This window comes from Netta rufina, assembly GCF_964035555.1.
Source record: "Netta rufina genome assembly, chromosome: 21".
Lineage (NCBI taxonomy): Eukaryota > Metazoa > Chordata > Aves > Anseriformes > Anatidae > Netta > Netta rufina.
In genome coordinates this window covers 10,660,874-10,686,421 of record NC_140145.1, presented here as the reverse complement: position 1 = coordinate 10,686,421, position 25,548 = coordinate 10,660,874, and the positions used below count along the sequence as shown (strand labels likewise).

Genomic DNA, 25,548 nt, shown 5'->3' with positions numbered 1-25,548 from the left:
GATGCAGTGCTAAATGAAACATCAGTGATTCTTGGGGTATGTCTATCCTCTTGTAGGCTAAGAGTTCCTGTGGTGGAAAGTTTTGGAGTTTCTTGCTCACGCTTTGTTACAAATCAAAATCAATAAAGGTGAAAATTGACTTCTGGCCTACAGAAATGCAGTTAGGTGAGATAAAGTGCAAATTCTTCCGTCAGTTACCCAACAGCAACTACCTGTTTACATGCTCTTACTCTTGATAGATATGAGGTAGTTTCCATACTGCTGTAGTCATAAGAGGCTCCTTTAAATAAAACCTGGAACCATATATTTCTTCTGGATAAATTAAGGAACTTTGCTTTTATCTCTTTTGTTTTTAGTGTTCCTTCTTTACTAATGCCACTCCCAGGTAATAAGACACTCTCATCAACTGATAAGTATGCTGTGTTTAAAGGAATTGCAGCTGAGAAGCCTGAAAGTACAGCTACTTTTGGAGGTAAAAGGAAAAATATGCAACTACTCTGAACGTATTGCAATGTTTCATATATCTAGTTTCTGGCATTTATTAAAATTTAATGTAAAAAGTCAGAACAATTATGCCAATGTAAAATTTACGATACAAGTTCATAACTTTATGCAAATTTCTTTTCTCACATTCACTAGACTGTGGGGACAAGTATAGTGCTTTCCGTGAATTAGAACAACCATCAGAGACCAAATACATAGGTAAGCAGTATGTATTTTTGGAGATGCTTTAACATATTTTCATGATTTTTTTTTTTTTTTTTTTTGTAGTTCTCTATGAACTGTAGAATTTCCATTGCTAGGATTCCAGAATAATGGTCCTTCTGCTCCTCTGAACAACTTGACAGGAAGTATCAGTACACTCTCCAAACAGTCTACAAACTGTTTCTAGAAGATTGGCATCTTTTTTGGATGCTTCTGAGGCTCATTTTAAAATAGCAACATAGCTGGAGTTTGTCTGTTTTAAGTAAGGAGTCACATATTCTTAGAAGGCAGTAGAGTAAGATGCTTCTGGACAAAATTGCAACGTTTTTCTGTAGTAAGGGCAGAATTTAAATCTTTCACAGTCTTTGCTCTAAGAATAAATATGGTCACTTGTTTTTAAATTTGTGTTTAATTTTTTTTTCTTGATTGGGAAAAGTAAAACCTCGATGGCATGTGAGATGCAATATCTGTGTAATTACAAAAGCAGTCTCTCCCTTTCACCAGCTTACATTTCTAATGGAAAAGTTTGCAATCCATCAGTAAGTGTAGTTTGCTGTGATGTTTCATTTTTGGATGAATGGATAGCAATTTCACAAACACTTATGCTGTTGTTGGGCCAAGCGAATTGGTTTGGAGGGAAGGGAGAATGGAATAATGTCAGCTATAGTCATGGTCTTCTATTACCCTTGTAAGGAGCAGTCTTTTAAATTTTGGTTAAACTAATTTAAAGGGTAACGGTGTATTTCTAAACTTGAACAAAATCTGTTGGATGCTTGTCATAAGTTATGCATAAATACTTTGAAATTACAAACGATGTCTGTAAATATATGCTGGTGAATGGGTTAAACAACTCAACATTTGTCATGTTATTTTTCATGTGCAAAAGAAACAAAAACGTGTAAATAGAAAGAAAGCTATAAAGTTACTACACCAAAATATTTAATGTAAATCCAACAAAAACATTGTTACCTAGTGTTTAAATAGGTTTAAATTATTGCAGCACAACCTTACATTCAGTATATAGTTTCTGGGTATTTTCACATTTTATGATTAATTATGCTCACTTTCATGTGAAAGTCCATCTCCAAGCTCCCTACTCAAACTGCAGGCACTCAAAACAGAAGTTAGATGTTTGAGTTATTGCATTTACTGAAGTTCTGACACTGTCAGAAGGAAAAAATGATAGATTAAAATGAGAGCTTTATAAGTGTTCTAAAACAACCTATTAGGATGACAGCCTGGCATTCTGTTTTGCTTGTGGCTTGTCTCTTCCACCCTTTGGGTTCCCCCTATGCACCATTGGGTAGGTTTATTTGGCTGGCTGTCTTCTTTTAAGCCAGTTTATACTTTCAGAAGTCGAGTTGGTCCCTCCTACGTTCCCCTTCCAGTTTATAAGCTGGGCTGCTTTTGTCTCAACATTCTGCTGACATCCCATGAAGACACTACATTTGTGCAGTATGTCAAAGGGAGGGAGGGAGAGCTGCTTCTGTAAGAAAGCAAATGCTATATTGGTAGAAGTCAAATTCGGGGTTATGTTTGTTGCTTGGCAAATGTGAGAAGGATGAAGTGGGGAAAAAGCTTTATGCAGGAGCTGAATGAGACAGCTGATCACCTTTTGAATCTATTGGTCATGGTGTGTTTTTATATTAACTCATTGTAAAGGGAATTTAATCTAACTTTGAGGCTGTATGAAAGACTTTTTTTTTTCTTTTTTCCCCTGGAATGACTGTTAGAATCGCTGACCCTGAAACTTGTGTGGTTTATACAAGTTGAGTTTGCAGTTCTACGTGCATCTCGAGGTCTTAATTTAAATAGTTTGCATAAAATCTTTCTGACATTGCATGAAATAATTTGCTTGCTTGCATGGTATGGGTATGATGTATTTGTTGTCACTGCAGTATCTTACTACTGTTTTGTTTTTCATTGTTCTTCCGTCAGGAGATAACCTTGCAGAATTCAAGTCTGCAGCAACCGATGATGGCTTCACAGATTTTAAAACTGCCGACAGTATCCCACCATTAGAGCCACCTACAAAAGACAAAACTTTCCCTACATCCTTCCCTTCTTTACCTATTCAGTCAAAACAGCAAACACAAGCTAAGCCCTCTTTGAATCTAGCAGACTTGGATCTTTTTTCCTCTACTGGAGAAAACAAGCAGCTCTCCTTCCCACCTGCATTTAACGCATCAAAATCGTCCTCCTCCTTTCCTCCACCACCACTTCCATCTACCACTGCGCAGCCAGCACCTAGCAAAAGTTCGAGCTTAGCTGATGAGTTCGGAGAGTTCAACCTTTTTGGGGAATTTTCTAATTGCACATCAGCCAGTGGACAAGATGACTTTGCAGATTTTATGGCTTTCAACAATAGCAGTGGATTTTCTGAACAAAAATCAGACGACAAATACAATGCACTTAAGCTAGAGGCCAGCCCTGTTCCTCAGCCCGGCTCATCTGCCAGCACGGTGAAGAGTGGGCAGAATTCAGCCACCTCTGCTACACCCACCAAATACGATATCTTCAAACAGCTTTCTCTGGAAGGCTCTGGAGCAGGCTTTGAGGAGGGGAAGGACAACACGCTTTCCTCAGTGAAGAGCGACGATGATTTTGCTGACTTTCACTCCAACAAGTTTTCTTCCACGTGCAGCAGCACAGATAAGTCCCTGGTGGACAAAGTCGCAGCTTTCAAGCAGGCCAAAGAAGACTCTGCGTCAGTGAAGTCTCTGGATCTCCCATCTATTGGCGGCAGCAGTGTTGGCAAGGAGGATTCTGAAGATGCGTTGTCTGTTCAGTTTGACATGAAACTGGCTGATGTGGGAGGAGATCTTAAGCATGTCATGTCTGATAGCTCTTTGGATTTGCCAACAGTTAGTGGCCAGCATCCACCAGCAGCAGGTGAGGAATTGGTTAGATTGCTCTGGTAACGTAGGTGGTGGAGGTTTCAGTGTTCTGTGTGCTGAATTACAGAATAATGCACTGGTCTTTCAGTAGTGAAAGGCTTCTAAATCCGTGCACCTGCTAACCGACAGCCCCTTAAAAGGGCAGTATTTATTTTTTTTGTCTTAGGTGACTAGAGATTGAGCAGTTTGAACTCGATTCCAGTTTATTTTTGAGACCTGACAACATCGTATTACTGGTACCTGTTAGCAACCGTCACTTAAGGGATTTGCGTGGAAAATTTTCTAATGCAAACGATGTCATTCCATTTATATTAACAAGATAAATGGCAGAGAGTCACACTTTAATTTATTGGTTTCAACAAAGCATTTGACTCGGGGACTTAACCCACTCTGTGCTGCTAAAAGGGTAGGCAGAACACTCATTTGTGCTGTTAATGAAAAGCTGTCTAATCAATAACACTAGTATATTCCCGTTACGGGGGGGCTTAATTAGCGTAGCCAGTATTTTGCAGGACTACAGGTATTGTGTATACTTCTTAGAGTTAATACCCTCATTGGAATAATTGTGCAAAGGGTCTGTAAATGCTAGTACCATGATTGATAGCTTTTGGACCTAAATTTAAAACCACGGGACTTTTTATTTTATCCTTATCAGGCTTTCACCTTCTTTAATTTCCCTTTATGAAAGTACTCCTGAGAGAATGAATTAACCATCTCCAATCTGATTGCATATCATAAAAACAAATTTCCCAAGTGTCCTGCTTTTTCTTTTCATATGTACATAGGAAGATAAGATGTAGTTAAATGTTCTGTGGCCTTCAATAATACGGGAACCATTACTGTGTTCTAGGGACAAGTATTATGCAGTCAAAGGCTTTTCTGAACAGGGGAAGCATACAAACTGCAAACGTAAAAGCTGTTACTGCAAGAATTGGTAATTTCCAGATGAAATAATTCTTCCATTTTTGCAGATATGAGTAGAGAAAATATACAGTACTGTAATTTTGCATTATATGCTATTTTTAAGTAGGGGAGGAAAAAATTGAGTTGGCAACTTTGACATGGAAGATACTCTATAACAGGGTACAAAATATCAGGAATAATTTTATTAGCAAAGACATTTAATTTTCATATTACTGCTTGGTGAAATTCCAAGTCGAGTGAGCTGTCAAAAACGTAGCACCTACAGTGTATTCTTGAATGTTTACTTTGGTTTTGAAAGCACTTTTTTCGTAATATTTTTCTAGCCTCTTTTGGTGGTAGCTTGACTTATGTAGCTCTTCTACGGTACGTGAGCTTTTGCCACAGAAATCAGTGATTAATAATTGCCATTTGTGGCAGGAAAGATTTCTTTGGGTCGTTTAAAGGGGTTAGCCGATCATGTGCTTGTTGCTAAACTTTTGAACTTTGAAGTATTAATTAGAAGCTATTTTTATTAAACTCAAACAAGTCTGTATTCTCTTATGGTGCCAAGCTAGATGTTTTTCCACAAGGAGGGTTTTACTCCACTGAATTCTGTTCCAATCTCCTAGCGGAGCGTGCTCTGGACTATCTGTTACGAATACTTCTGTGCTCATGTGTTCCTCTCTGTATGTTTGATGCATTTCAAGCTATGAACTGCTGATGTTCAAGTCCTTTTTTATTTTTTTAAGTTTACCTAAGTTAAAAAGCAGATTTTTTTTTTCCTCCATTTTCTTCGATCTGTAAATCTAATGTCAAAAAGGGACAGTATCCCTTTGTAGTCCTCAGTGCTGAGAAATGGCAGACCAGGCACTGGGAACCGTTGGGTTTGCAAGCAATATTTAACACCCCGAGTGAACCAGAGCAGCGGGGTGGGGGCTGTTGATAAATAGTAGACTTTTCTGCTGTAGCGATATAGAGGTTTTTATCCTTTGGCTATTGAGATTTCACGTTGTGTAGCTTTCAGACGTGGGCAGGTAGGTTGTTTGTGCTGGGAATTAGCGAGAAGACACCTAGCTGCCTCCCATGCAGCTGACCTTGGCCTGGAGGGAAGCAAGTTTTTCAGTTTTGCTCTCCGAAGGGGATACTGTCTCTTTAAACTTTGCTATAATTCTTTGTGTGGAAGGTAGATTATACTAATGTTGCCTGATTTCTCTTGCATATACTTCGTATAACCCTTTGAGCACTGCCTGCATGCTGTTAGTTCAACCGGGCTGCTTCTTTTAAACCAAATTTATGTTTCACTCCAAGACTAAAGCATTTTTAATTAGCATCTAGTCATGTTATATGAACCTAATTTGTTCTGCCAAACGTTGCAGTGGGAGCGTACCTCGCCGGGGGTATTCTCAAAGGGTTATCCAGTTTGCTGCACTTACAAATCTGTAAAGTACCTTTTTCTTTGGCATTACTGGAGATCTCTGTATATTTTAATCAACTTCAGGTTTTTTGCTGCTTTTCTAATGTCTTATTTCAACTAAACATTTCCTGTGTGAATGTGCCTTCTCAGATCTGCTTTGATATCTCTCTTCTGCAAGTATTGACCTGCATGCTTTATTCTGATAACACCCTTACGAGCTCCTGTGTATCACTATCTTTTGTGATCTGTAAGTCCTGCTGTGTTAATAAATATTATCTTGGCATATTTTGAAAATGTGGGGGTGTGTGATTTGTTGCTGGATTGCAATCATACCTCTTTTTCCTGCAAAATACAAAGTTTAAAGTTATAGTATCCCCTTAGGCTGGTAGGGCAGCGTGCGGGCGAGCTTCTCCTCTGCAAACCTCTTGAGCTGGGTGCTTGGACCTCCCTCTGTGCCTTTCTGAAACCTTCAATGTCAGCTAGACAAAAACTTTTTTAAGAGAGGATCTTGAGAGGGATCAAATAGACCAGACATATGGTGGCAGGGCTGTTTCTGTGCATTGGTTTTGAGGGCACGGTGGTAGTTGGAACTGAAGACAAATCCTGGTACCTCTGTCCCCAGGTCTCCCCATCTGTATTTCCCTGCTGCTAGCCCAGGTTGTAAGAAGACTTAGTGAAGAAGGCCATTTGGAAAATGTGTAGCTCTTTAGGCCTTTATGAGTAGGAGACCATTAAACAGTATTTTGATGTTTATTTAGCTAATCCAGAGTGAGTTAACTGGTGCCCTAAAGTATAAAGGGCCCTGCTTCGTTCTTCTCTGTTTTGAAAGTCCAGGCGTACTAAACATGAAAATTTTCAAACACAAATGACAGCTGCAAATCTGTGCCACAGCATGGTGTCACTTCAAATTCTTCCAAATCCTGGGCCACCAACAGTTTTGGATTATTGTCAAATTAGCAAACAAGGTTAAAAGCCAAAAATACTTGAGATGTGGGGTAAAGTTCGAGTGTTATGCCAGTGCAAGCCGGATTTTTGCAGTTCCTTGCCCCAAAGCCAAAAACAGGCTAAAAGCCAGTTTTTTCTTCTTTACACCTCTCTCATTCTACAGAACCCGTACATTATGTCTAGCCCTAAAGCTTTTTAAACAGAAGGCTTGAACATAAACCTGAGAGACTTAATTCTGCAGGGCTTGTGCTATTAGTATTTGTTCAGCTAATCATACCTGGAGGAGGAAAGTCATGTTCACGACTGCTTTAATACATTTTTGTTTGGGCTTGACAGTCAAATTCACATGCTTGCAAATAGAAGAGATGTAAAAGACTTGTTTATCCTGCAAAGGTTCCCACCAAGGGAAGGTATCTGTGGTCTTCTGAAGCCGAGCAAAGGGCACAGAGGCACCAGCAACTCCTTGCAGCTCTGTCCTGGCTCCTGAAGGGTTGAACTGAGCTGGCTCCTGCTTCCCATGCACGTTCAGAGGGTCTTTATTCTACTGTGAAACAACGTTCATCATGATAACAGGAAAATAATTAGCAAGGGCTTTCATTCCACAAGGTTTGAAGGGTTTCCTCTCCTTTTCCCTTCATTTTAACGTAGCTTATGTTCAGCACTCTCGATGGTTCCACCTCAGCAGTGCTGGGTGCTGCCTTTCAAGGGAATTGCACTGGGGCAATTGAAGCTGTTGTGGACTTCAGCAGCTGAGAAATGGGCTTTGCCTTTCTCTGATTAGTGGCAGGCAGGACAGCAGCAGTACGAGCTCTCTTCTCGTCCAATTCTCATCCTGGCCCTTCTCAGGGGTCTCTTCCCTGGAAGGGGTTCGGAGCTGGTGCCTGCCACCCGTCAGTCTCGGGGCTTCTTGCTGGTAACGGTGCTGGTGTAGGAACTGGGATGGGTTTTGGGGCACTGATGCTAGGACCAGAAGCAGCATCCTGCATCACCCGACCACCCCAAACATGGTGCGAGTTGCATTTGTTCATTAGAGTTGAATATAAACTGAAATATTGAAAAGTGAAACCCTCCTGTGTTGGCTATAATCACTAAGTATATGATACAATCTTGAGAATTGCATTTTTTCGTTGTTAGACTAACTAACTCTGTCAAAGGTTTCTTTACATGATTGAACTGTTGACATGGAAGACTCCAGCTTGTAAATTGCCTCCAGGCATAACTTGATCCTTGATAGCTGCAATACATTGTTATAGTTGGCTCAAATGAAGGATGGCAAAGTCTTTTGTAGATTAGATAATGTATAAAATGGTGTTTTACCTGTATCTCACCCTGTCAGTATTCTCCCAAACTCTGGTTGGCAGCTCCTCGTGCACCGCTCAGCACCAGCAGCGATACCAGCTCCAGGTGATCCTCAGGCAGGCTGAACGTGGAGCAGGGAGCACGGCTTTGGTAGTTCAGACTAGGTGGGAAGGAAAGGGTAAATATTTCAAACCCTCTGCACTGGATGAAATACGAACTGGGTTTTGCTTCTAAAGCTTTCAGAAACTTCCAGCGCTCCAGCACGACTCTGTGAAGATCACTCTTTCCATTCTTGGTTTGCTAGAAAATATTTTTTAAGGAAAAAAAAAATGTGGTTATGTGATATTTGAATGGATCCGACTTGGATTTTTATGGACGCGCACACCCCCTTCCCTCCCTGACCCCTCTTTAAGCGGTTTGGGATTCCATGCCCATTGTATTTCACGGGGTGTGTGTTTGTAGTCACGCCAGGGCTGGCTGTGCCAATTCCATGCGGCTCTAACTGCACTGGCAGTAAGAGCACTTAGATTTTTATAACAAAACTCAAATCTCATGTTTCTGAAAGCTACCAAGGTTACTTAGGAATGCTGTTTTATTATGATATAGTTCACTGAAATCCATTGATGCATCCCTTTCATATTTGCCCTGCTTCCACAGGGCAGTCTGCTGCATGTTCTCCAAAAGGTGGTAAGAAATCAATTTTAACCTTGCCACAAAGGTTGCATATCCTCAAAGGAAAGCATTTTCTTAGAGATTTGTATGGATTTATTCTTTGCTCTTTTTTGGATAAGATTTAATGCTTGCCATCAGTTCAGATGCTGTTTGTACAGAAAGTTTCCTGCCGGAGGAAATGGCAGGAGCTCAATAGCAGGTGTCTTTGCTAAATGCGATACTTAGACTTAATTCTTTTTTTCCCACATAATCACGTCTCGCTTTGAAAAAAATATTCTGATGCGCATGCATCTTCTTATATTTTGAATTGCCATAACAGCAAAATGAAGGTTTTATTGCATCCGAGGTTATAAATGCAGCGTTTTAACTGGAGCGGTTTTATTCATTAAACGTATCTGCGGTCTTTAAGAAAAAGGCTGTTGCAGGAGCAGTGCTTAACAGCGCTTAATAAAACAATCTTGTGCCAGTAATAAAGATACCCACATCATAAAGAGTTCTCTAGGGTCAACCAAGAAGTGCTTTTCACATGTAAACTGCTGCCTCGCTTATTAGTCTGGTGGCGAGTTGCTCTGCTGCCTGTCGAGGGAAGAGAAACGCTCCCCTTGTCGTTATACTGCAAATGTGCTGAGAGCTTAGGTAAGCCTTTTGTCCTGCTGTAGCTATGGCAAAGGTTAGGATTGTGCTTCTATACAAAACTTCTGACTCATGACAAATACAGTTCATGGCCTAGCTAAATATAGCGTGGGTTTTTTTGCAATAGAATAAGACTTTTTTTATAAAACCTACTTTACCTTGAACTACAGACAGTCACGCATAACTTTGTATTTTTTGTACTTATTAAATTGTTTGGGGACTGCTTTAGCTGTAGACGTTTTGTATCTGAACAGCATCTTTCCTGTAGTAGAATACTTTCATAAAAGTTTATTCTCCAGAGTAATACTTCTGCAATCAGTGAAACAATCCAAATAAAATGCCTAGACTAGAACTGTGACATTTTATCTCAGCCCTTAAACCTATAGAGGCGGGCTTCACGCCTGCATGAATTCACATAGAGAATGGTAAATATTAGCTTGTGAATAACAAAATCCTTTTCTGCCTTCCCTGCCAGGATTACAGGGGAAGCATTGGGAGCTCAGGGCTCCCATCCGATGCTGTTACTGATTCTGCGTGTCCCCGAGCCAGGATCGGTCAGCAGGAATGCAGTGACCTGCTCCTTTAGGATGTGCTTTCAGCTCCAGCTCTTACCGGTTATCAAAGAAAACATTCACCCGAGATTTTGCAGATCTTCATAGCAGGATCATCACTCTTTCTTGCCACACCTTGGTGAACGCTGAGACAATAGCAATGCTTAAATCTGTGCTGGGTTTTGAAGTCAACGCAAATTGAAAGGGAAAGGTTGCTTAGTACGCTGTGGTATTTTCAAGATCTCAGGATTAATTACAGTTGGCTAACATTTTGGAGGTTATTCTGGCACTCTTTAATGCTAGTGAAACTCTCATTTAGCTTCTCTAAACAAAACCTTATATTTGAGAGCACAAGGTGTGGTTTCTTGTGATAAATTACCGATCCCTTGCAAGTCAGCTCCTTTTTACCTCAGAGCCTTGTTTCTGTTCAGTTTTGCCCTGAGCAGGTGATTTCATCTCGTCTGTTTACCCTTCTGCAAACTGCTTGCTCTACAAATTTAATATTCGAATGGCACTTTGAAATGTTGCTCTGTATATTCAAGGTGCTAATGCTTATTACTGACATGCTGTCAGCTGCACAGGCAGCAGCTGCGTGAAGGCTGTCCCTCAGGACACTCCGATAGGTGACACATTGCACGGAGACGTTTCGCTTTGTTGTAGTAGCCGTCAAGCTCTATCATTATATCGTATACTCGTTGGACTTTTTAATTAGCCGTGGATGTGGGTCGTGCCTGGAAAGCAGCCTGAAGCACGGCGTGCTCTCCCCTCCCAGTAAAATGAATAAACGTCGGTGGAATATTTTGTTAAAACGGCTTAATCCTCAGGTGGTACAGCCACCCTGAGTGAAGAGGGCGGCTGGGATGTCGCCGTGGGTCTGCCCTGGCTGTGCTGAGGCCAAGCTGTGCCTCCTGCCTGCCAGCCAGGTGAGGCCCTAACGCTCACAGGAGCCTCAGCACGGATGATGCTCAGGGAATGTGTTTGCTTCGCCTTGGGACCGTCTGACCGTAGGCCCTGAGCAGCGGCTGAGTGTCTAATCCAAGCTGACAGTCGCTAATGCTGGGAAACAAATGCCAAAGGTAGCCCAGCAGGGCTTTTTAAAACTGCTCAAATGAAAACCATCTAGCCCCTGGCTCTGGGCGCCTTCGCTGCGGATCAATCTCAGTCGAAATGTGAAAGATAAGTTGTGTGAGCAGCAGGCAGAGCCTGGCAGGAGCTGGGCACTGCGTAGTCCCCTCAGCTGGCTTTAATGTAAGCAGCCAGACCGTATCTCACACCCGCTCACGGCAGTGAGAAGAACCTAGTGGCCCATATAATTGCTGGGTGAGTACGAATGTTTGGACCTTTCTGCAAAATAATTGGATTTTCTCTATCCTTAAATGAACAAACAGTGTGTAAATGCTAAACCGGGATCTTTGCGATATCTGTTGTTTCTGAAACTTGTAGGTTTGAAGAGTCGGTCATGCGGCACCGCAGTAATTGTGATAAGCTTTAACGTGACTTCTTAAAAATTCTTGCAGCATGTCTTTATACATTATTTGCATCAAAGCATGAATATAAAATGGATTAATACTTTATTGAAGGGGATGGGGAAGCTAACCAAGCTGTCTATGTGGTTGGTTTTGGTAAGGTGAAATAGCAACTCCGACATCTCATTGAGTTAATGCTTACATCTTGCTTATAGATTCAGTAGCCAGCATCAGAAAACTGAAGTGGTGACTGGTGCAGTACGTACTGTCTAAAAACGTCTTTTTTTTTAGTGTTTCTTTGCTATCTGGAATGGGATGGTGACTTTCAGCTTAAAATATAAGACACTATTCAAAGGTTGAGGCTTGTATTTAGTAAGTAGAGAATTTTTGTATTAAACGCTTAGGTATTTTTTGGATTATTTTTGTGCAAACTAGCTTAAGCCTCATTGAAACAACAATGCACTGTGTTTGTTTCTGCAGTTCTCTGAGACTCTTAGCAAGTAGCTATTATTTTTAGACAGTGTGAAGAGATTAACGTTTGAACTTCAGCTTCTAATTGTAGGGGTTTCTTTTTCTCAGATATAGATGACTTAAAATGTGCCCCCTTTGGAAGCTATAACAGTGGGTCTGCAGTCAGCAGCCTGGCAAGCTACGACTGGTCCGACAAAGAAGACATTCACCAGAGCAAGAAGTTCTCCTCCTTTGTCCAGGCTTCGGGAAGCGGATCCTCTGCAGCTACCTCTGTTCTTCAGAAGAAGGAGACTTTGTTTGGCAGTTCAGAAAACATTACCATGACAACCGTTTCCAAAGTGACAACCTTTTCTAGCGAGGATGCATTGCAGGATGTTTCGTTTGCAGCCTTTGCAAACTTTAAGGACTCCGGACCAATATCCAGCGGTCCAAGTGATGATGACATTGGAGACTTTGGTGATTTTGCAAGACCTTCATCAGAGGCGCAGGATGCAGCAGCCGACACAAGTCAAGAGGCAGACTTCCTTGCTAGTGGCATCTCTTCTGAAATGCGCAGGGAGTCCACGGATGACTTTGGAGAATTCCAAAGTGAAAAGCCAAAAATTAGCAAATTTGACTTCTTGGTGGCAACTTCCCAAGGCAAGATGAAATCTAGTGAAGAAATGATCAAGAGTGAGCTGGCTACCTTTGACCTGTCTGTTCAAGGTAAGCCTGCTCAGAGCAGAGCAATCTCATAAAGCATGTACTTATTAAAGGCTATTTTTTCTAATCAAATTATAAATTAGCCAGTGGGGTTTGTTCTAAAGACTACTGGAAACAAGCTCCTTATTGATTTCTATGACGTTTGGAGTAGAGTTCTTCGTAGAAATAAAAAGTTGTTGTGCCAAAATTTTGTAAGCATTGAACTGGGGAAGCTTGCACCAGTCAGTGAGTAAATAGCAGGTTTTGTTCTTATGGAGGCATAGTGCATCCCTTGATACCACTACGTTCATTTTAAGTACTCCCTGCCTTTGAGTGGAAGAAAAACCTTGTTTATATCCGAACTTTTTAGGGTCTCATAAAAGGAGTTTAAGCCTAGGTGACAGAGAAATAAGCCGCTCTTCACCTCTACCGGTTTTGGAGCAGCCGTTCAGAGATCGTTCAAACACCCTCAGTGAGAAGCCGGCCTTGCCTGTCATCAGAGACAAATACAAAGACCTGACCGGGGAAGTTGAGGTGAGGAATTGTCTGGAAAATCAGCAATGACTTTCATTGGCGTTGTGATATTAAAGGAGTTCTGTATCCCAGCTCTTTGGGACTTCAGCTGTTTCCATTTAGGGTGTATTTCTAAGACGGAACCTGGGTAAGGTTAGGTGTTTTGATTTTGCTGTTCATTAAGAAAGGGTTCTTTTCTTTGTCTTCTTCTTATGAACAGGAAACAGTTCATAAAGGAGGTTTCTTCTTTAAAGCCTTGTGGCATGGAAAAAAATGCTGGTGTCTGAATCATTTGACCTTGCAGTCCAAGCTTGTAACTGGAAATTGGTTACGACTAAAATCTAATCCTAGTTTTGGCACTGAGACCGTTGGCTTTGAGAAATGGCTTAACTTTTTGGCTGTGTAATCGTTATTTCTCTCGCTCGTATTAAGAATAGGATGGTAAAAGGACTTGGATTAAGTTCTGCTAATCCCCATTTCTGTAACGGCAAACCTGTAACAAATTTGTTGGGAGTGGGTATGTGTGTTCTTCCTTTTGAAACTAGTTCTAACTCCCAGAAATCAAATTTTAGAGGTCAGATGCAAAGGGACTATTTTAAAAATTAGGAAAAGGTATTTTAGATTTTTTCATAGCTAACCTGCAAATGAACTCTTTAAATACCTGTCTTCTGTATGTCTGTTGTGGTAGGAGAGAGGGAAATGCATGTAGAAAGAGGATTCAGACTGTCCTTTTCTTTCAAATAGGAAAGTGAGAGATATGCGTATGAATGGCAAAGATGCTTGGAGAGTGCCCTGCAAGTAAGTGTATAGCCTCTGAAATCTTTTCCTCCTTAGTGTAGGTACAACTTTATTCAATGTTTAAGACTGTATAGGCACGGAAAGGGTGTGAATCAGCCCGAGCAGAGCCCAATAAAATATGTTTTTTGGGGCATTGGTATCAGCACCTTGCTCTTCAGCACCGTATTTTAGAAATGGGCATATTTAATGTGGCTTGAGGAGAGGTCATTGATTTTCTGGTAATGTGTGTCAGGTATTTCACAGCCAGAGTAATTTTCCTTAAAATTTCTTTTTGCTGTCCAATACTAAAATGCAAAAAAAAATCTGAATGCTATTATTAAACTAAATAGCAATGCATGCATACACTCAAAACTACTGTTTTAGTAATGAAAACATTGGTGGGAATGCACTAAGGTTTTAAATGTTCATACTTTTACCCTGATCTACGTAGACTTACAGCATGAATGTACAAAATCATGAGACTGAATATAGCAGTCATTTAATTTGCCTCCTTTTTTGTGTAACAGTTTCTGTTGGTGACAATTTTGTTTGTAGTAATTATTTTAAGGTAAATAACACCACCTTTTTATGAATCTTACTTCCACCAGGTCATAAAGAAAGCAAATGATACCTTAAATGGAATAAGCAGTTCATCTGTTTGCACTGAAGTTATCCAGTCTGCTCAAGGCATGGAATATTTACTAGGTATGTTTTAATTTAGTGCCTCTCTTGCATTAAATGTTCTCCTATACTAATGTATAACCATTTTTCCCAAAATTGTACTTTTTTTTTTAGCTTAATCTATGCCTGTATTGAAAAGATGAGCAACAACTCTGCTGCTCAATAATGTAACTACTACTTAGAAAAAACAGTCCATGACCGCCTTTAATGTGCTGTACCTATTTTGTGCTATTTTTGAGCCACAATTTCAGGAACCTTGTTCCTGCAGTGAATTCATCTGTGTTTCTTTGCTCTGTTTTATTCAACAGGGGTTGTTGAAGTCTATAGAGTAACAAAGAGAGTTGAACTGGGTATCAAAGCAACAGCTGTCTGTAGCGAGAAACTCCAACAGCTGCTGAAGGATATTGACAAAGTATGGAACAACCTAATAAGCTTCATGTCACTTGCTGCTTTAACGGTAAGGCCAAAAATAAGTTATCTCTTTACTAGCAGAAACCTCATAATTATATGTAAAATGACTTCATGGGGTGTCCTAACTTTCTTTTTTTTTTTTTTTCCTCTTGCAAAATTGAAATACATTTGTTTGTAAAATCTAGTTTAAAGCTCTGTGTAAGAAAACTTACTTATGTGCAAATACTGTGTTAGGTTAGTAACTTAAAGATGTGATACCCTGTGTGTCTGTGGACCTCTCTAACAAGGGAAAATTAGTGAAATTTTATAAGCCATTATGTGAAGCCAGAATCGTGTGGATTTACCTTGTCAGTGAAATATCCCTGCAGTCAGTTCTAATGCTAACAGTACAGGAGCATGCCATGTAGCAACACAGGAATAACTGAACTGTTTTCTTTTCTCTCTGGATTTTGGAAATGCCTAAGTTTCTTTTGGTTCCCACTGCAGACTAAATAGTTCTTCCTCCTCGCAATAGAACTGCCAAAAAAGACTCAGTTGCTCTGAGACAGTCTGGTAGGAGCTCGAGAGCTTTCTGCATAGACACACGGAGAGATGGTGGGGGGCTGTCTAAGCAGTGGTCTTTAGGTGAGGGAGCACCAGATGAGAAGGGTGCTCAAAGGAACAGTGAAAAAGAGGGACATGTAGGGGCCTGGTACAGAATAGATGCAACTGGAAAGCAAGAAAATAAACTTGCCATTAAATATCTTTCACTTAGTTCCTGCAGCATTCACACAGAAATATGTGCAAAATTACTTCCTTTAACCATGGTAGAACTCATATCCTTAGGGAATCATCCTTATGAAGGTGCTTGATACAGTCTTGTGTAATGGATCTCTTTAATTCAGTGTATTGCTGAGGAGTCTTCAATCCCTAGTATCAGTGCTTCACATCGAGCACCCATAACTAGATCATTGCTCTGTTATCTTCTCCCTGAACGCTTTAATTTGTGGCTTCCTTCCTGCAATGCAGCCGTGGCCACTAAAGATCTTTGCTCCTCAGCAAGCAGCTGGGTATAAACGAGCCCCCAGGTACTTGGTTTCTGCCTCAAACAGCCACCTTGAGCTAACCGTCAGCCCTGCAAAGCAGGCATTGTGTCAGTCCCTTTTCACACACCTCTTGCACACTTCAAACCTCTCGTTACACGCAGCGATGCCAAGCAGGTGCTTTTGGTAACACCCAGTGTTACACAAGGCCTGTCAGAATATGAAATTCACGCTGCCAAGCTATTTTACTGCCTGGCAGGTGAGGTTGATAGACGAGGATTCATCCGTTTGAAATCTGGCATTGTTGATGGTGACCATCTAAAAAGCTACCAGGAGTCTGTCTTGATTTAAAACAAGTAGATTAAAATTTAGTTCCTAAAGTACTTTTCCCTGGCAGATTACAGGGATTACCTTTTAAGGTCTGTGCTACATTCTCCTTAGCAGTCCAGCTAAATGTTAAGCATGCTTGGAGCTGCAAACAGCTTCTGAAGCATGTGCGGTGCCTCGGAAATTACTGAAGAGACTCCTGACTCTGATACTTCTCAAAATCATCCTTTTTTGTTTCTCTTCTCCACGTGGAATACCGAACCATGTGGAACCGTGCCTTCCCCCGGTGTCACAGATCCCACACGGTGCAGAGGTGCCAATTAAGTGCAGAGAAGTAGCCCAGCTCAGAGGCACGCTCTTGGAAAGGTTAATTTTATCTTTTAAAGGATTTTGTTGCAAAGTAATTTTATGCACAGCCTTGTGGTTTTTCATTGCAAATTACAGGACGACCTTCTCATTTGCTTCACTCGTGCGTTTGGTAAACAAATATTAGAGTGTGTTTATTAATTTGATTGATCTACTTAGAGATTAAAGGGCTTTTTTCAGGATTCCAATTATTCTCCAGCCATTCAGCAGGGGAGTGTGATCAGCATACCTAGCCTATGGATTAAGAAAGAGTACATGTGTTTTATGATCACACATTTTGTTTGTTTCTTGCATTTCTAGTCATTATTTTTAATTGTGCTACTGCCTTCAAGCAATAAATACTTCAACAGCTTTATAGCTTGCATATGTAAAGCTTTCTGTAACCGTTTATCTTGTAGCTGAAATTTAAGATTGTGTACCAGAAAAGTTGATTATTTGCAGGCTTATTCTCCCAGTCTTTGCCTCTATTGGACCTGAGCTTGTCTGGCATGAGATAGCTGGTGACCTTAATTCTTACGTGGTTTGGTTAATCTTAATATCCCGTTTGGTACTGCTGTGCCATCCTGTAGATTCAGGAAAAAAAACCTTCAGAAAGAATAACAACTGCCCTTTTTGATCAGGCAGTAACACGGAATTCAGGACAATAAACACAGATACGGACACCACTTCAAACACTAGTGGAAGCTGTGCTGGCCAGCGCCTCGTTTCCTCGCAGCTGCACAAATAGCTGTTGCATACCGCTGTTTATCTGCATCCAGTTCTTAATATGCTGCAGTTGAAACGTAGCAGCAGCTGCCCGGGCTCTTCCCTCAGAAATTTCTTCCCTTTTTGATGTGGGAACATGGAACTTAAGAATTATTTCCTTTGTAGTCTAACCCCTTTTCAAGAGCTGGAGTGTTATAAATTAATGCTGATGGAGACTGCGTTGCAGGACTGCAAATACGTACTAATGGCTTTGATTAAATCATGCATCGGTCTGAGAAAATGTAACGTCACCTCTGACTTGTTGCCTGTGTGATGCCATAAGTCTCTGCTACAACCAGAAAAATAATTTTTATCATATCTGGATTTTTTTTCAGTCATTGAAAATGCCTAAATTTTACTGTTTCATTTCTTTAGCCAGATGAAAACTCACTGGATTTCTCTTCTTGTATGCTGCGTCCAGGGATTAAAAATGCCCAAGATCTTGCCTGTGGAGTGTGCCTCCTAAATGTGGATTCAAGAAGTAAAGTAAGTATCGTGGCCTCTTTCATTAAACTCATTTTTATTTACAGTTTTGACTTCCATTTAGGCTTGGGGTACATTTACAAATTTTCATGGCTGTAATTTGTAACTGGAAGCAAAGGCAGAATCTGATCAATAGATGGGACTCAGACCAGTCAGTGGCCTAAACTCAGTGGGCTTTGGGTGTGACATGGATGTGGAGAAAAGGGTTGAAAAGTTAAATTCTTCATTACAGGAAAGAACTGGAATACTGAGAAAAAAAAATACATATACAGATACAGATATAAATCTTTTAATGACTTTCTTTTATGCAATGCATCTCTGTGGATTGCCAGGAGGGGACTATTGCAATTAGTAGAGCTGGGAGGGAATCCCAGGATGTGTACAAAGTAATTATGCCAACCAATTAATGTATATCGGCAGTTTTGCTGACCTTTTGGTTTCAACGTTATTTCAGAAAGAAGAGAAACCTGTGGAAGAGCTTCCTAGAAAAGTATGAACCTGTAAAAAATTCTTTATAGAATCATTCCTAGTTGAGTGTGAAAGGCTGAACTGCAAACTGGCCTTCAGCTGTCATTCTCAATTGTACCAATCATGAATCCTTTTCTTCTAGTCATTTTTTGTGACTGTAATACCTGATCCGATCAACTAACATGCTCTAGAGCCTCCCTTTTGTCTTGTCTGCATGCTTGTTTCTTGTGAATAGCTTTCTGGTTTTGTGCTACTTCTGTTGTGTGGTAGAAAACTCACCGCAGCGAGGTTCTGAATTTGTAGCTGCCTGTGTGTCTGTTGCAGAAGGGTGGGGAACTTTAGGGTTTTTGCTACAAGTATTGCCTTTTGGCTATATGGAGTAGGCAATGGCATTTTTAGAAGTCTGTGCAGGAAATCCAAAGTGTGGGAAACAGGTTTAGAATATTTTTTAAATAGGTAGCTGTGAAGCACTGGGAATGCTGCTGAAGTAGAAACAGCTGTTAACTGTTCTCTTTCTGAACTGGAAGAAAAAAAAAATCAACATTATCCCCAAGAGTCTAGATTTATTTAAAAATAATAATAAAAAAAAATCGTTTTCCCATCACATCTAAGCGGTATCTCCTAGCAACATACATTGAGATGCTTTAAGCTTGTTCATGGCTTCATGCGCTCCTATTGTAAATCAGATTCAATTACCAGAAAAAAAGGGGACCAACCTGAGCCAGCAGTATGGTAGGATAATGCTAATATCAAGAATTGTACCTGCCTAAGTTATGGCAGAATTTGACCCTGTAAAATAAATGCGATAGCCAGCAGAACAAGGTTTTGTTTCCTAGAGGACACATGAAACAAGATGAGTTAGTTACCAGGTGTCAGATGAGAGAATACTCCTCGAGTGGCTCCCTCTCACACACCGTGTAGCAGACTAAGCACCATCAGGTGTGGTGGCTGAAGGTTTTGTCCACCTGCAAACATTTCTGCAGACTAAACTGAAATATTTGTCTGCCTGCTCTGCTTCTACAAGTGGAGATGGCTCGTTCAGAGTGAGAGAGCCCAGGTTCTGCCATGCTGTGCCATCTGGGGGTGAACGCCTCTGCGATAGCCATTTTCCACTCTGTTTTATATCCTGCAGAAGATAAGACTGTCATACTTGTTTCAATTCTTGTTATTCTAGGCCTTTAATTCAGAAACGGATAATTTTAAGCTGGCATATGGAGGACACCAATACCACGCCAGCTGTGCAAACTTCTGGATCAACTGCGTGGAGCCAAAGCCTCCGGGTCTCATTTTGCCCGACCTGCTCTGAAAGCGGTCACACTGAAGGTGGAGTATCGGGTCTGAAAATGCACCTCGCTTGGGGTCAATGGTGCGATAGAGTAAGTGGAAAGGCTTCTTGGAGCTGTGGCTAGGGTTTGAAATGCTTTGTTTTGATTTCTGTACAACAGTGGATTAAAGCCACTCTCGCATATGGAAGTTCCCCGTGAAGAATTGTACTTGAAATGGCTGGGTTTCAGAAATAACCAGAAAAAAAAAAGGTGGAGTGGCACAAAATGTGGCATTTCTTTCTCAATATGAAAGCGGGTAGGTCTTTGTGAAACAAACAAACAAAAAGCCAGTCTGCTGTCCAAGTGTACAGACCTCTGTGAGAGGACAGCACCTAGTTTCCAAGACAAACTGAAATACTAGACTGACTTGCATGGAAGTGACACTTAAAGACTACATATTTGCAAACAAATCTTTTCTTAATGTTTTGGGTGGCTGGATCATGATATTTTTCTTTAAATATTTGCTGCTACATTATCACAATGCATACAATGCACATGTCATGGTAACTTCCAAGGCAAAATGAATTACTGACTTGGAAGGAATTAGACTGTAGAGAGCCATTGTTTATTTAAATTTTCAACTGTTCTGAATTGTAAATTATTATGAAGTATTCATATGCTTAACTGGTTAGTACTGGGGGTTAAGAACATGGAAAAATTGTTTAAGTTTTCTCTATCATATCTGGACTCTTTAGTACGGGCAACTGGATTTTAAAACTAGAAATCTTTGCTGTTCTGTTGTAAATACTGGCTAATGTCTGCTCTTGGACTTGTCCTGGACTACAGGTGTGGTTTGTTACGCTTCTGACACTGTGGTAGTTGTGTGGCTGCATCACTGCTGAAAACTGGACTCCACTGATACTGCATGTCTGCTCCTGTATATAGTCCCTTTTTTGTGTGTTACCTGCTTCCCCTGATGGGACGCATGCATCTAACTTGTGCAATCCAGTGCTGTCTGTGAGAACGTGTTTTCCTGACTCAGAACCGGCAGTGCAAGGAGGCCCTTAGCTCCTACTGCAGGTGGGTGTGATCTAACGCCGAAAATTGGGCTTAAGCAGACTGCTTTTTGAGGCAGGCTGTCATTTTGTTGCTTATGGTAGGTACACCTATCCGATAGGAAGAGATTAGTATGACAGACCATCACAAAGTGTTGCCCATAAACTTAAAGTAACCGCTTCTTTCTTTCAATATGATGACAGTGCCATCAGCTGCAGTGATAGTTACAGAACTTTAAACCCACTGGAAGCTTCGTGGCGTTATTCTAAGAGCCTTACCACTATACATCCTGTTCAGTTTGCTTCATTCTTTAACTTCAGTTTAACTCAGTTCTCTAGAAAATCTCTTTTCTCCAAAGATATCAACAGCTTTTTCAAGCTAGTCTTGCCTTCATTGCGAGTAGCTGACGTTGACAAGTAATTATTTGCTGAAATCAAAATTACAAAGAGGAAAATTGCCCTCTCTTTGGTGGAAGAAGATAAGGTCAGGGAGCACTTGAGCAAACTGGACTGTCACAAGCCCATGGGCTGTGATGGGGGGCAGCCACAAACCCTGAAGGAGGTGGCAGATGTGACTGCAAGGCACAAGATTACTCTGTAATCTTTGCTTGGGCTGACAAACATCTCATGGGGTTCAGCAGAAGAGGACCTAGGGGGCCTGGTGGACACCAAGCTGAACACGAGTCAGCAACGTGGCCTTGCTGCCAAGAAGGTCAGTGGTATTTGGGCTGCATGAGGCAAAGCATCGCCAGCAGGTCCGGAGAGGTGCTCGTTCCCCTCTGCTCTGCGCTGGTGAGGCCTCACCTGGAGCGCTGTGCCCAGGGCTGGATCCCCCAGTAAAAGAGAGACCTGGACAAACTGGGAAGAGCCCAGTGGAGGGCCACCGAGATGCTCAGGGGACCAGAGCACCTCTCCTGTTATGAGAGGCTGAGAGAGCTGGGATGTTCAGCCTGGAGAAGAGGGGGCTCGAGGGGATCTCATCCATGCCTATAGACACCTGCAGGGAGGATGCGAAGGGGATGGAGCCAGGCTCTGTTTGGTGGTGCCCAGTGCCTGGACAAGAAGCAATGGGCACAAATGAACACAGGATGTTACCAGGAAACACTGCAGGTGTCACAGCCCTGGCACAGGCTGCCCGAGGGGCTGGGGGCTCCTCTGGGAGAGCTCCAGCAGCCCCCTGGACGTGGGGCTGGGGCCCTGCTGGGGCTGGGGTGGCACCAGAGGGACCCTGAGGTCCCTGTCAGCCTCAGCCAGTCTGTGATTTAAAAAAAAAAATAAGAAGAAGAATTACAACACAATTAACACAATTAATTATGCCAAATTAAAGAATCTTGGCTAGTAAGAGTGTTAGGTGTCCGGCCCCTTGTTTACCCAAATTGAAATAGATCTTTCTCCTGCCTGAAATTAGCTTATTCATAAACTCAGCAACTTGTGCCTCCAGTTGCAAGCTCAAGCTAATCAAGTGGCAGATTTTCAATAGTGCGACAGTGACTGCTTGCCTTCTGCTGCCCAGTAATTATCAAAAAAGGGTAAAAAAAAAAAAAGAAAAAAAAGAAAAAGAAAAAGAAAAAAGCAGTCAGTCTTTGCTTGCTCTCTGATTCACATATTAGGTGTGAAATAGTTCCAGTAGCCTACACCATAGCTGTTGACCACATCCATCGGTTTCCCTCATAATTAGGGGCTGCTGGGGACCAGTGGAAGTGTTCCCACTGATGGTCGGGGGCTGCGCAGCACAGTAAGCCAGCACTTGCCTTTGCACGCTGAGCTACAGAAGCACTTAAGCATTGTCTGGCTTCAAGCAAATGCCTCGCCTTGCTGCTAGCAAGGGGACTTGTCGAGTGGTTTTTGTATCTGGCTGACGCAAAGGCTGCTGCTGCTTATGAAAATGCTATATTGGGAAAAGGGAATTTATTGTTAGCACGGGCTTCCACCACAGTTCCTGAACACTTAACTGGGTACGTGTTCTTTTCTAATTAAAAGAGAATGCCACACACACAAAAAAAAAAAAAAAGGCCACAATGTGAAACTTAAAGCAACCAATATTTCAAATGCAGTAGGAGATGTGCTGTCATAAAAGCTTTTTCCAGTGATGTTTTTCTTGCCACGTACTTATTAAGCAAGTTCCCTCTCTAAGCTGTAGCCGGTGTGGCTTTTGGCCCATAAAAGTAAGGAATCGACATTTACAATTATAATTGCAGCAGAGCTTACTGAAGTATGACACTGCTAGGCACTTGCTCCCTACAGAAGGGAGAGCAGCAGGCAATATTAATGCGTTCGTGACAAGCAGGAGCCGTTGTTCTGAACACCTTTACGTCATGGGAATACATCAAATGTTTTACATGCAGATCCCCTTGATAAAGGCGTTGCACAACGAGGATCGTTTCACTCCCATACCCCAGTCATTAAAATGACTCACTGTTGCATTCAGCATCTCCTCAGCCATCGCACTGCTAGCCAGAGCCCGGTGTCCTTGCAATCTGTATCCAAGGTTACAGTATTTTCTACAGTGCATTGTACCAGACCATGTTCCCCTGCCTCCTTTGCATACAGGCTAATGGCCATGCTGCCTTCTGCTTTGACTGTGCTGAATTTTATAAATACAGCTCCTCTTGCTGGATGTACTCTTTCCTTAGGAAAAAAAAAAAAAAAAAAAAGAAACCTGGTTTTCTTCTTCCTTTTTTTTAATGTGTGTGTTCTCTGGAGCTGCCTTGGGATTACCTATGAAAAGTGATTTTTCTCTGTATTTGTGTATATTTGGAGTTGTAAGAGATTGTTCCTTTGCTTGATTTAATTTATATCATTTTGCCCAGTTGTGTTCCTGATGCTTCTGTGCTATCTTAGTGTATTTTGGCTTTTCCTCGGTGGCAGGAGCGCTCGGGAGCAACCCAACTGTTCCAGCCCGTGTCCTGCCCGGCCGCTGTCGCGTTTTGTTTCGAGTACCTTCGCGAGCTTGTTGTGTTTGCTGTGTAGCAGCTGGGAGGTTATTTGTGGCGTGGGAATTGTTACGTCCTGCTCTTGAACATTCCTCTGAATTTTCAGCTCCGGCAGCAGCTTCCCTTCACCTGGGTTTGCTTTCAGCAGCTCCTTGAGAGCGGTGCAGCAGAAACGAAGAGCGAGTGGAGCTCGGTAAAACCCAACGAATGCTGTTTTCTAGTTAGCTTCATGTCAGACTAATTAAACTTGAAACAAAAACTGCCTTTTCAATAAAAGCTGCTATTGTACTAACTGCTTTTTCTGAAAGATTTTTTTGATCTCCGGGCCGGTATTTAATTCCAGTTCTCAATGTTAAAAGATAAATGTCATAATTTTATGAAGAAAAGTGGTCAGAAAACGTCTCTTCATATTGTGATTCCTTTTTCTCCCCCTTGGGGAGATGCTATTTGTCTTCCAGAAGCGGTTTTGTGATTAGGTGTTGGAGCTATTTCAGTTTGCGCTGTGCTGGAGTCACTGCAGACATTTTAAATCCAAGGAGAAAAAGTGTTATTAATTGACTTTGTACTCAATTGTTCGCTCCCTTAATTCTTGCAGTGACTTACAAATCTGTTGTTGGGATTCAAACCTCGATTTCAATAAAGAACCCGTTTCATTCCCAACAGAGCCATGGAGGGGCTTGTTCTGGGGTGCAGCTGGACAAAACCTGGCCCTGCCTGCAGGAGCAGAGCTGCCACCGCGCTCCCCAGGTGGCATCAGGGCTGAGAAACATCCTCTGGCTCGGGAGAAACTCAAAGAGCTCAACCAAAAGGGCCTCACGTGAAGCTGTGTATGCAAAGTCATCTTCATGGCTCATATCTGCAAGATGCCTCCCCAAATAACATCCAACCACTCTGAAACAATTGCAGGTGGGCGCTTTCCAGAATGGGTAGCAGGAGGAACGAGGTTTCCCTCGAGCCCAGCAGGTGTGCTTACCGCAGTCTGAGCTGTGCTGTGCTCTCCTCTTTGGTCTCTGTAAGTTTAAGGATGCGTGATGAAAAAATGGATTTTGAGGGGAAAAACACTCAGGTAAATACCTGCTCTTGGAACGAGGAATTTGTGCAGAGAAATACCAGTAAGTATTAATACCGAGGCAATTCTCCATAATATACTCTTTGCTGGGTATTTCTTATTAATGAATTCTTTATTTCGTGATGTGCTTTATCAGGCAATTATATTTTAAAACAATATTATTAATAGTATAATATTGTTAAATTATACATGGTCAATTTGTAGGTGTTTAATTTGGAAAGTAGATTTTTTTCCCCTCCAATACGTCATGCTTTCAGAATGTCTGCAGACTAATTATCAGTCTTCATTCTTAATCTCTCATTCATTTTCTTGCTTACCATTGCCCTGGTGCAGTTTAACTGGGGAGGAAGATGAGCAGAATGCAGTTCTTACATGGGCAGCCTGATTGTCACTGCACTGCCAAGAGACACAACCAGCAAAACCTGACCAGGTCACAGCTCATGGCAAAAACATCTCACTCATTTCAGTGGGAAAAAGACTTCCTCTGTCGGTGCAGGACTGCTCTGAGATGCATCCACTGATGTTAGGAAAAATGGTGCTAAAGTACTTTGGCTTTTTCAATTGCAGTTCTGTCCAAGTGCACCCTAGGTAAAAGAAGGGTTTCCAGGTGGAAGGGGCTGTAGTTGCATGTAGGAAACTCCTTTTGGACTTTGCAGTATCGAGGAATTTGCAGTAACTGATTTTGGAATAGCCAAAGGACTTGCCTGGCTGTCCTGATGGTGATGGTCAGGAACTGCAGGCCCCCTGGATGGATTGAGAAGAGATCAGCCCAGTGACTGGCACAGATCACGTTATTT

At 41.7% G+C, this 25,548-nt stretch overlaps 1 protein-coding gene across 4 annotated transcripts in view; it reads left to right on the top strand.

Moving 5' to 3' along the window:
• Positions 1–23,964, top strand: part of SYNRG (synergin gamma) — a 38,037-nt gene extending 14,073 nt beyond the window's left edge. Inside the window, exons 12-23 of one of the 4 annotated variants that reach the window (XM_084299685.1) lie at positions 357–472; positions 640–702; positions 2,644–3,597; positions 12,065–12,661; positions 13,008–13,171; positions 13,895–13,948; positions 14,536–14,632; positions 14,917–15,065; positions 17,854–17,964; positions 18,416–18,451; positions 19,604–19,752; positions 23,789–23,964. In XM_084299685.1, coding sequence (XP_084155811.1) covers positions 357–472; positions 640–702; positions 2,644–3,597; positions 12,065–12,661; positions 13,008–13,171; positions 13,895–13,948; positions 14,536–14,632; positions 14,917–15,065; positions 17,854–17,964; positions 18,416–18,451; positions 19,604–19,735 — 2,473 coding nt within the window. In that variant the 3' untranslated portion in view covers positions 19,736–19,752; positions 23,789–23,964. Of the gene's footprint in view, positions 1–356; positions 473–639; positions 703–2,643; positions 3,598–12,064; positions 12,662–13,007; positions 13,172–13,894; positions 13,949–14,535; positions 14,633–14,916; positions 15,066–17,853; positions 17,965–18,415; positions 18,452–19,603 lie in introns of all 4 variants that reach the window. The other 3 variants (XM_084299684.1, XM_084299683.1, XM_084299686.1) reach the window with 3 other exon arrangements.
• The last annotated feature ends 1,584 nt before the right edge of the window (positions 23,965–25,548 follow it).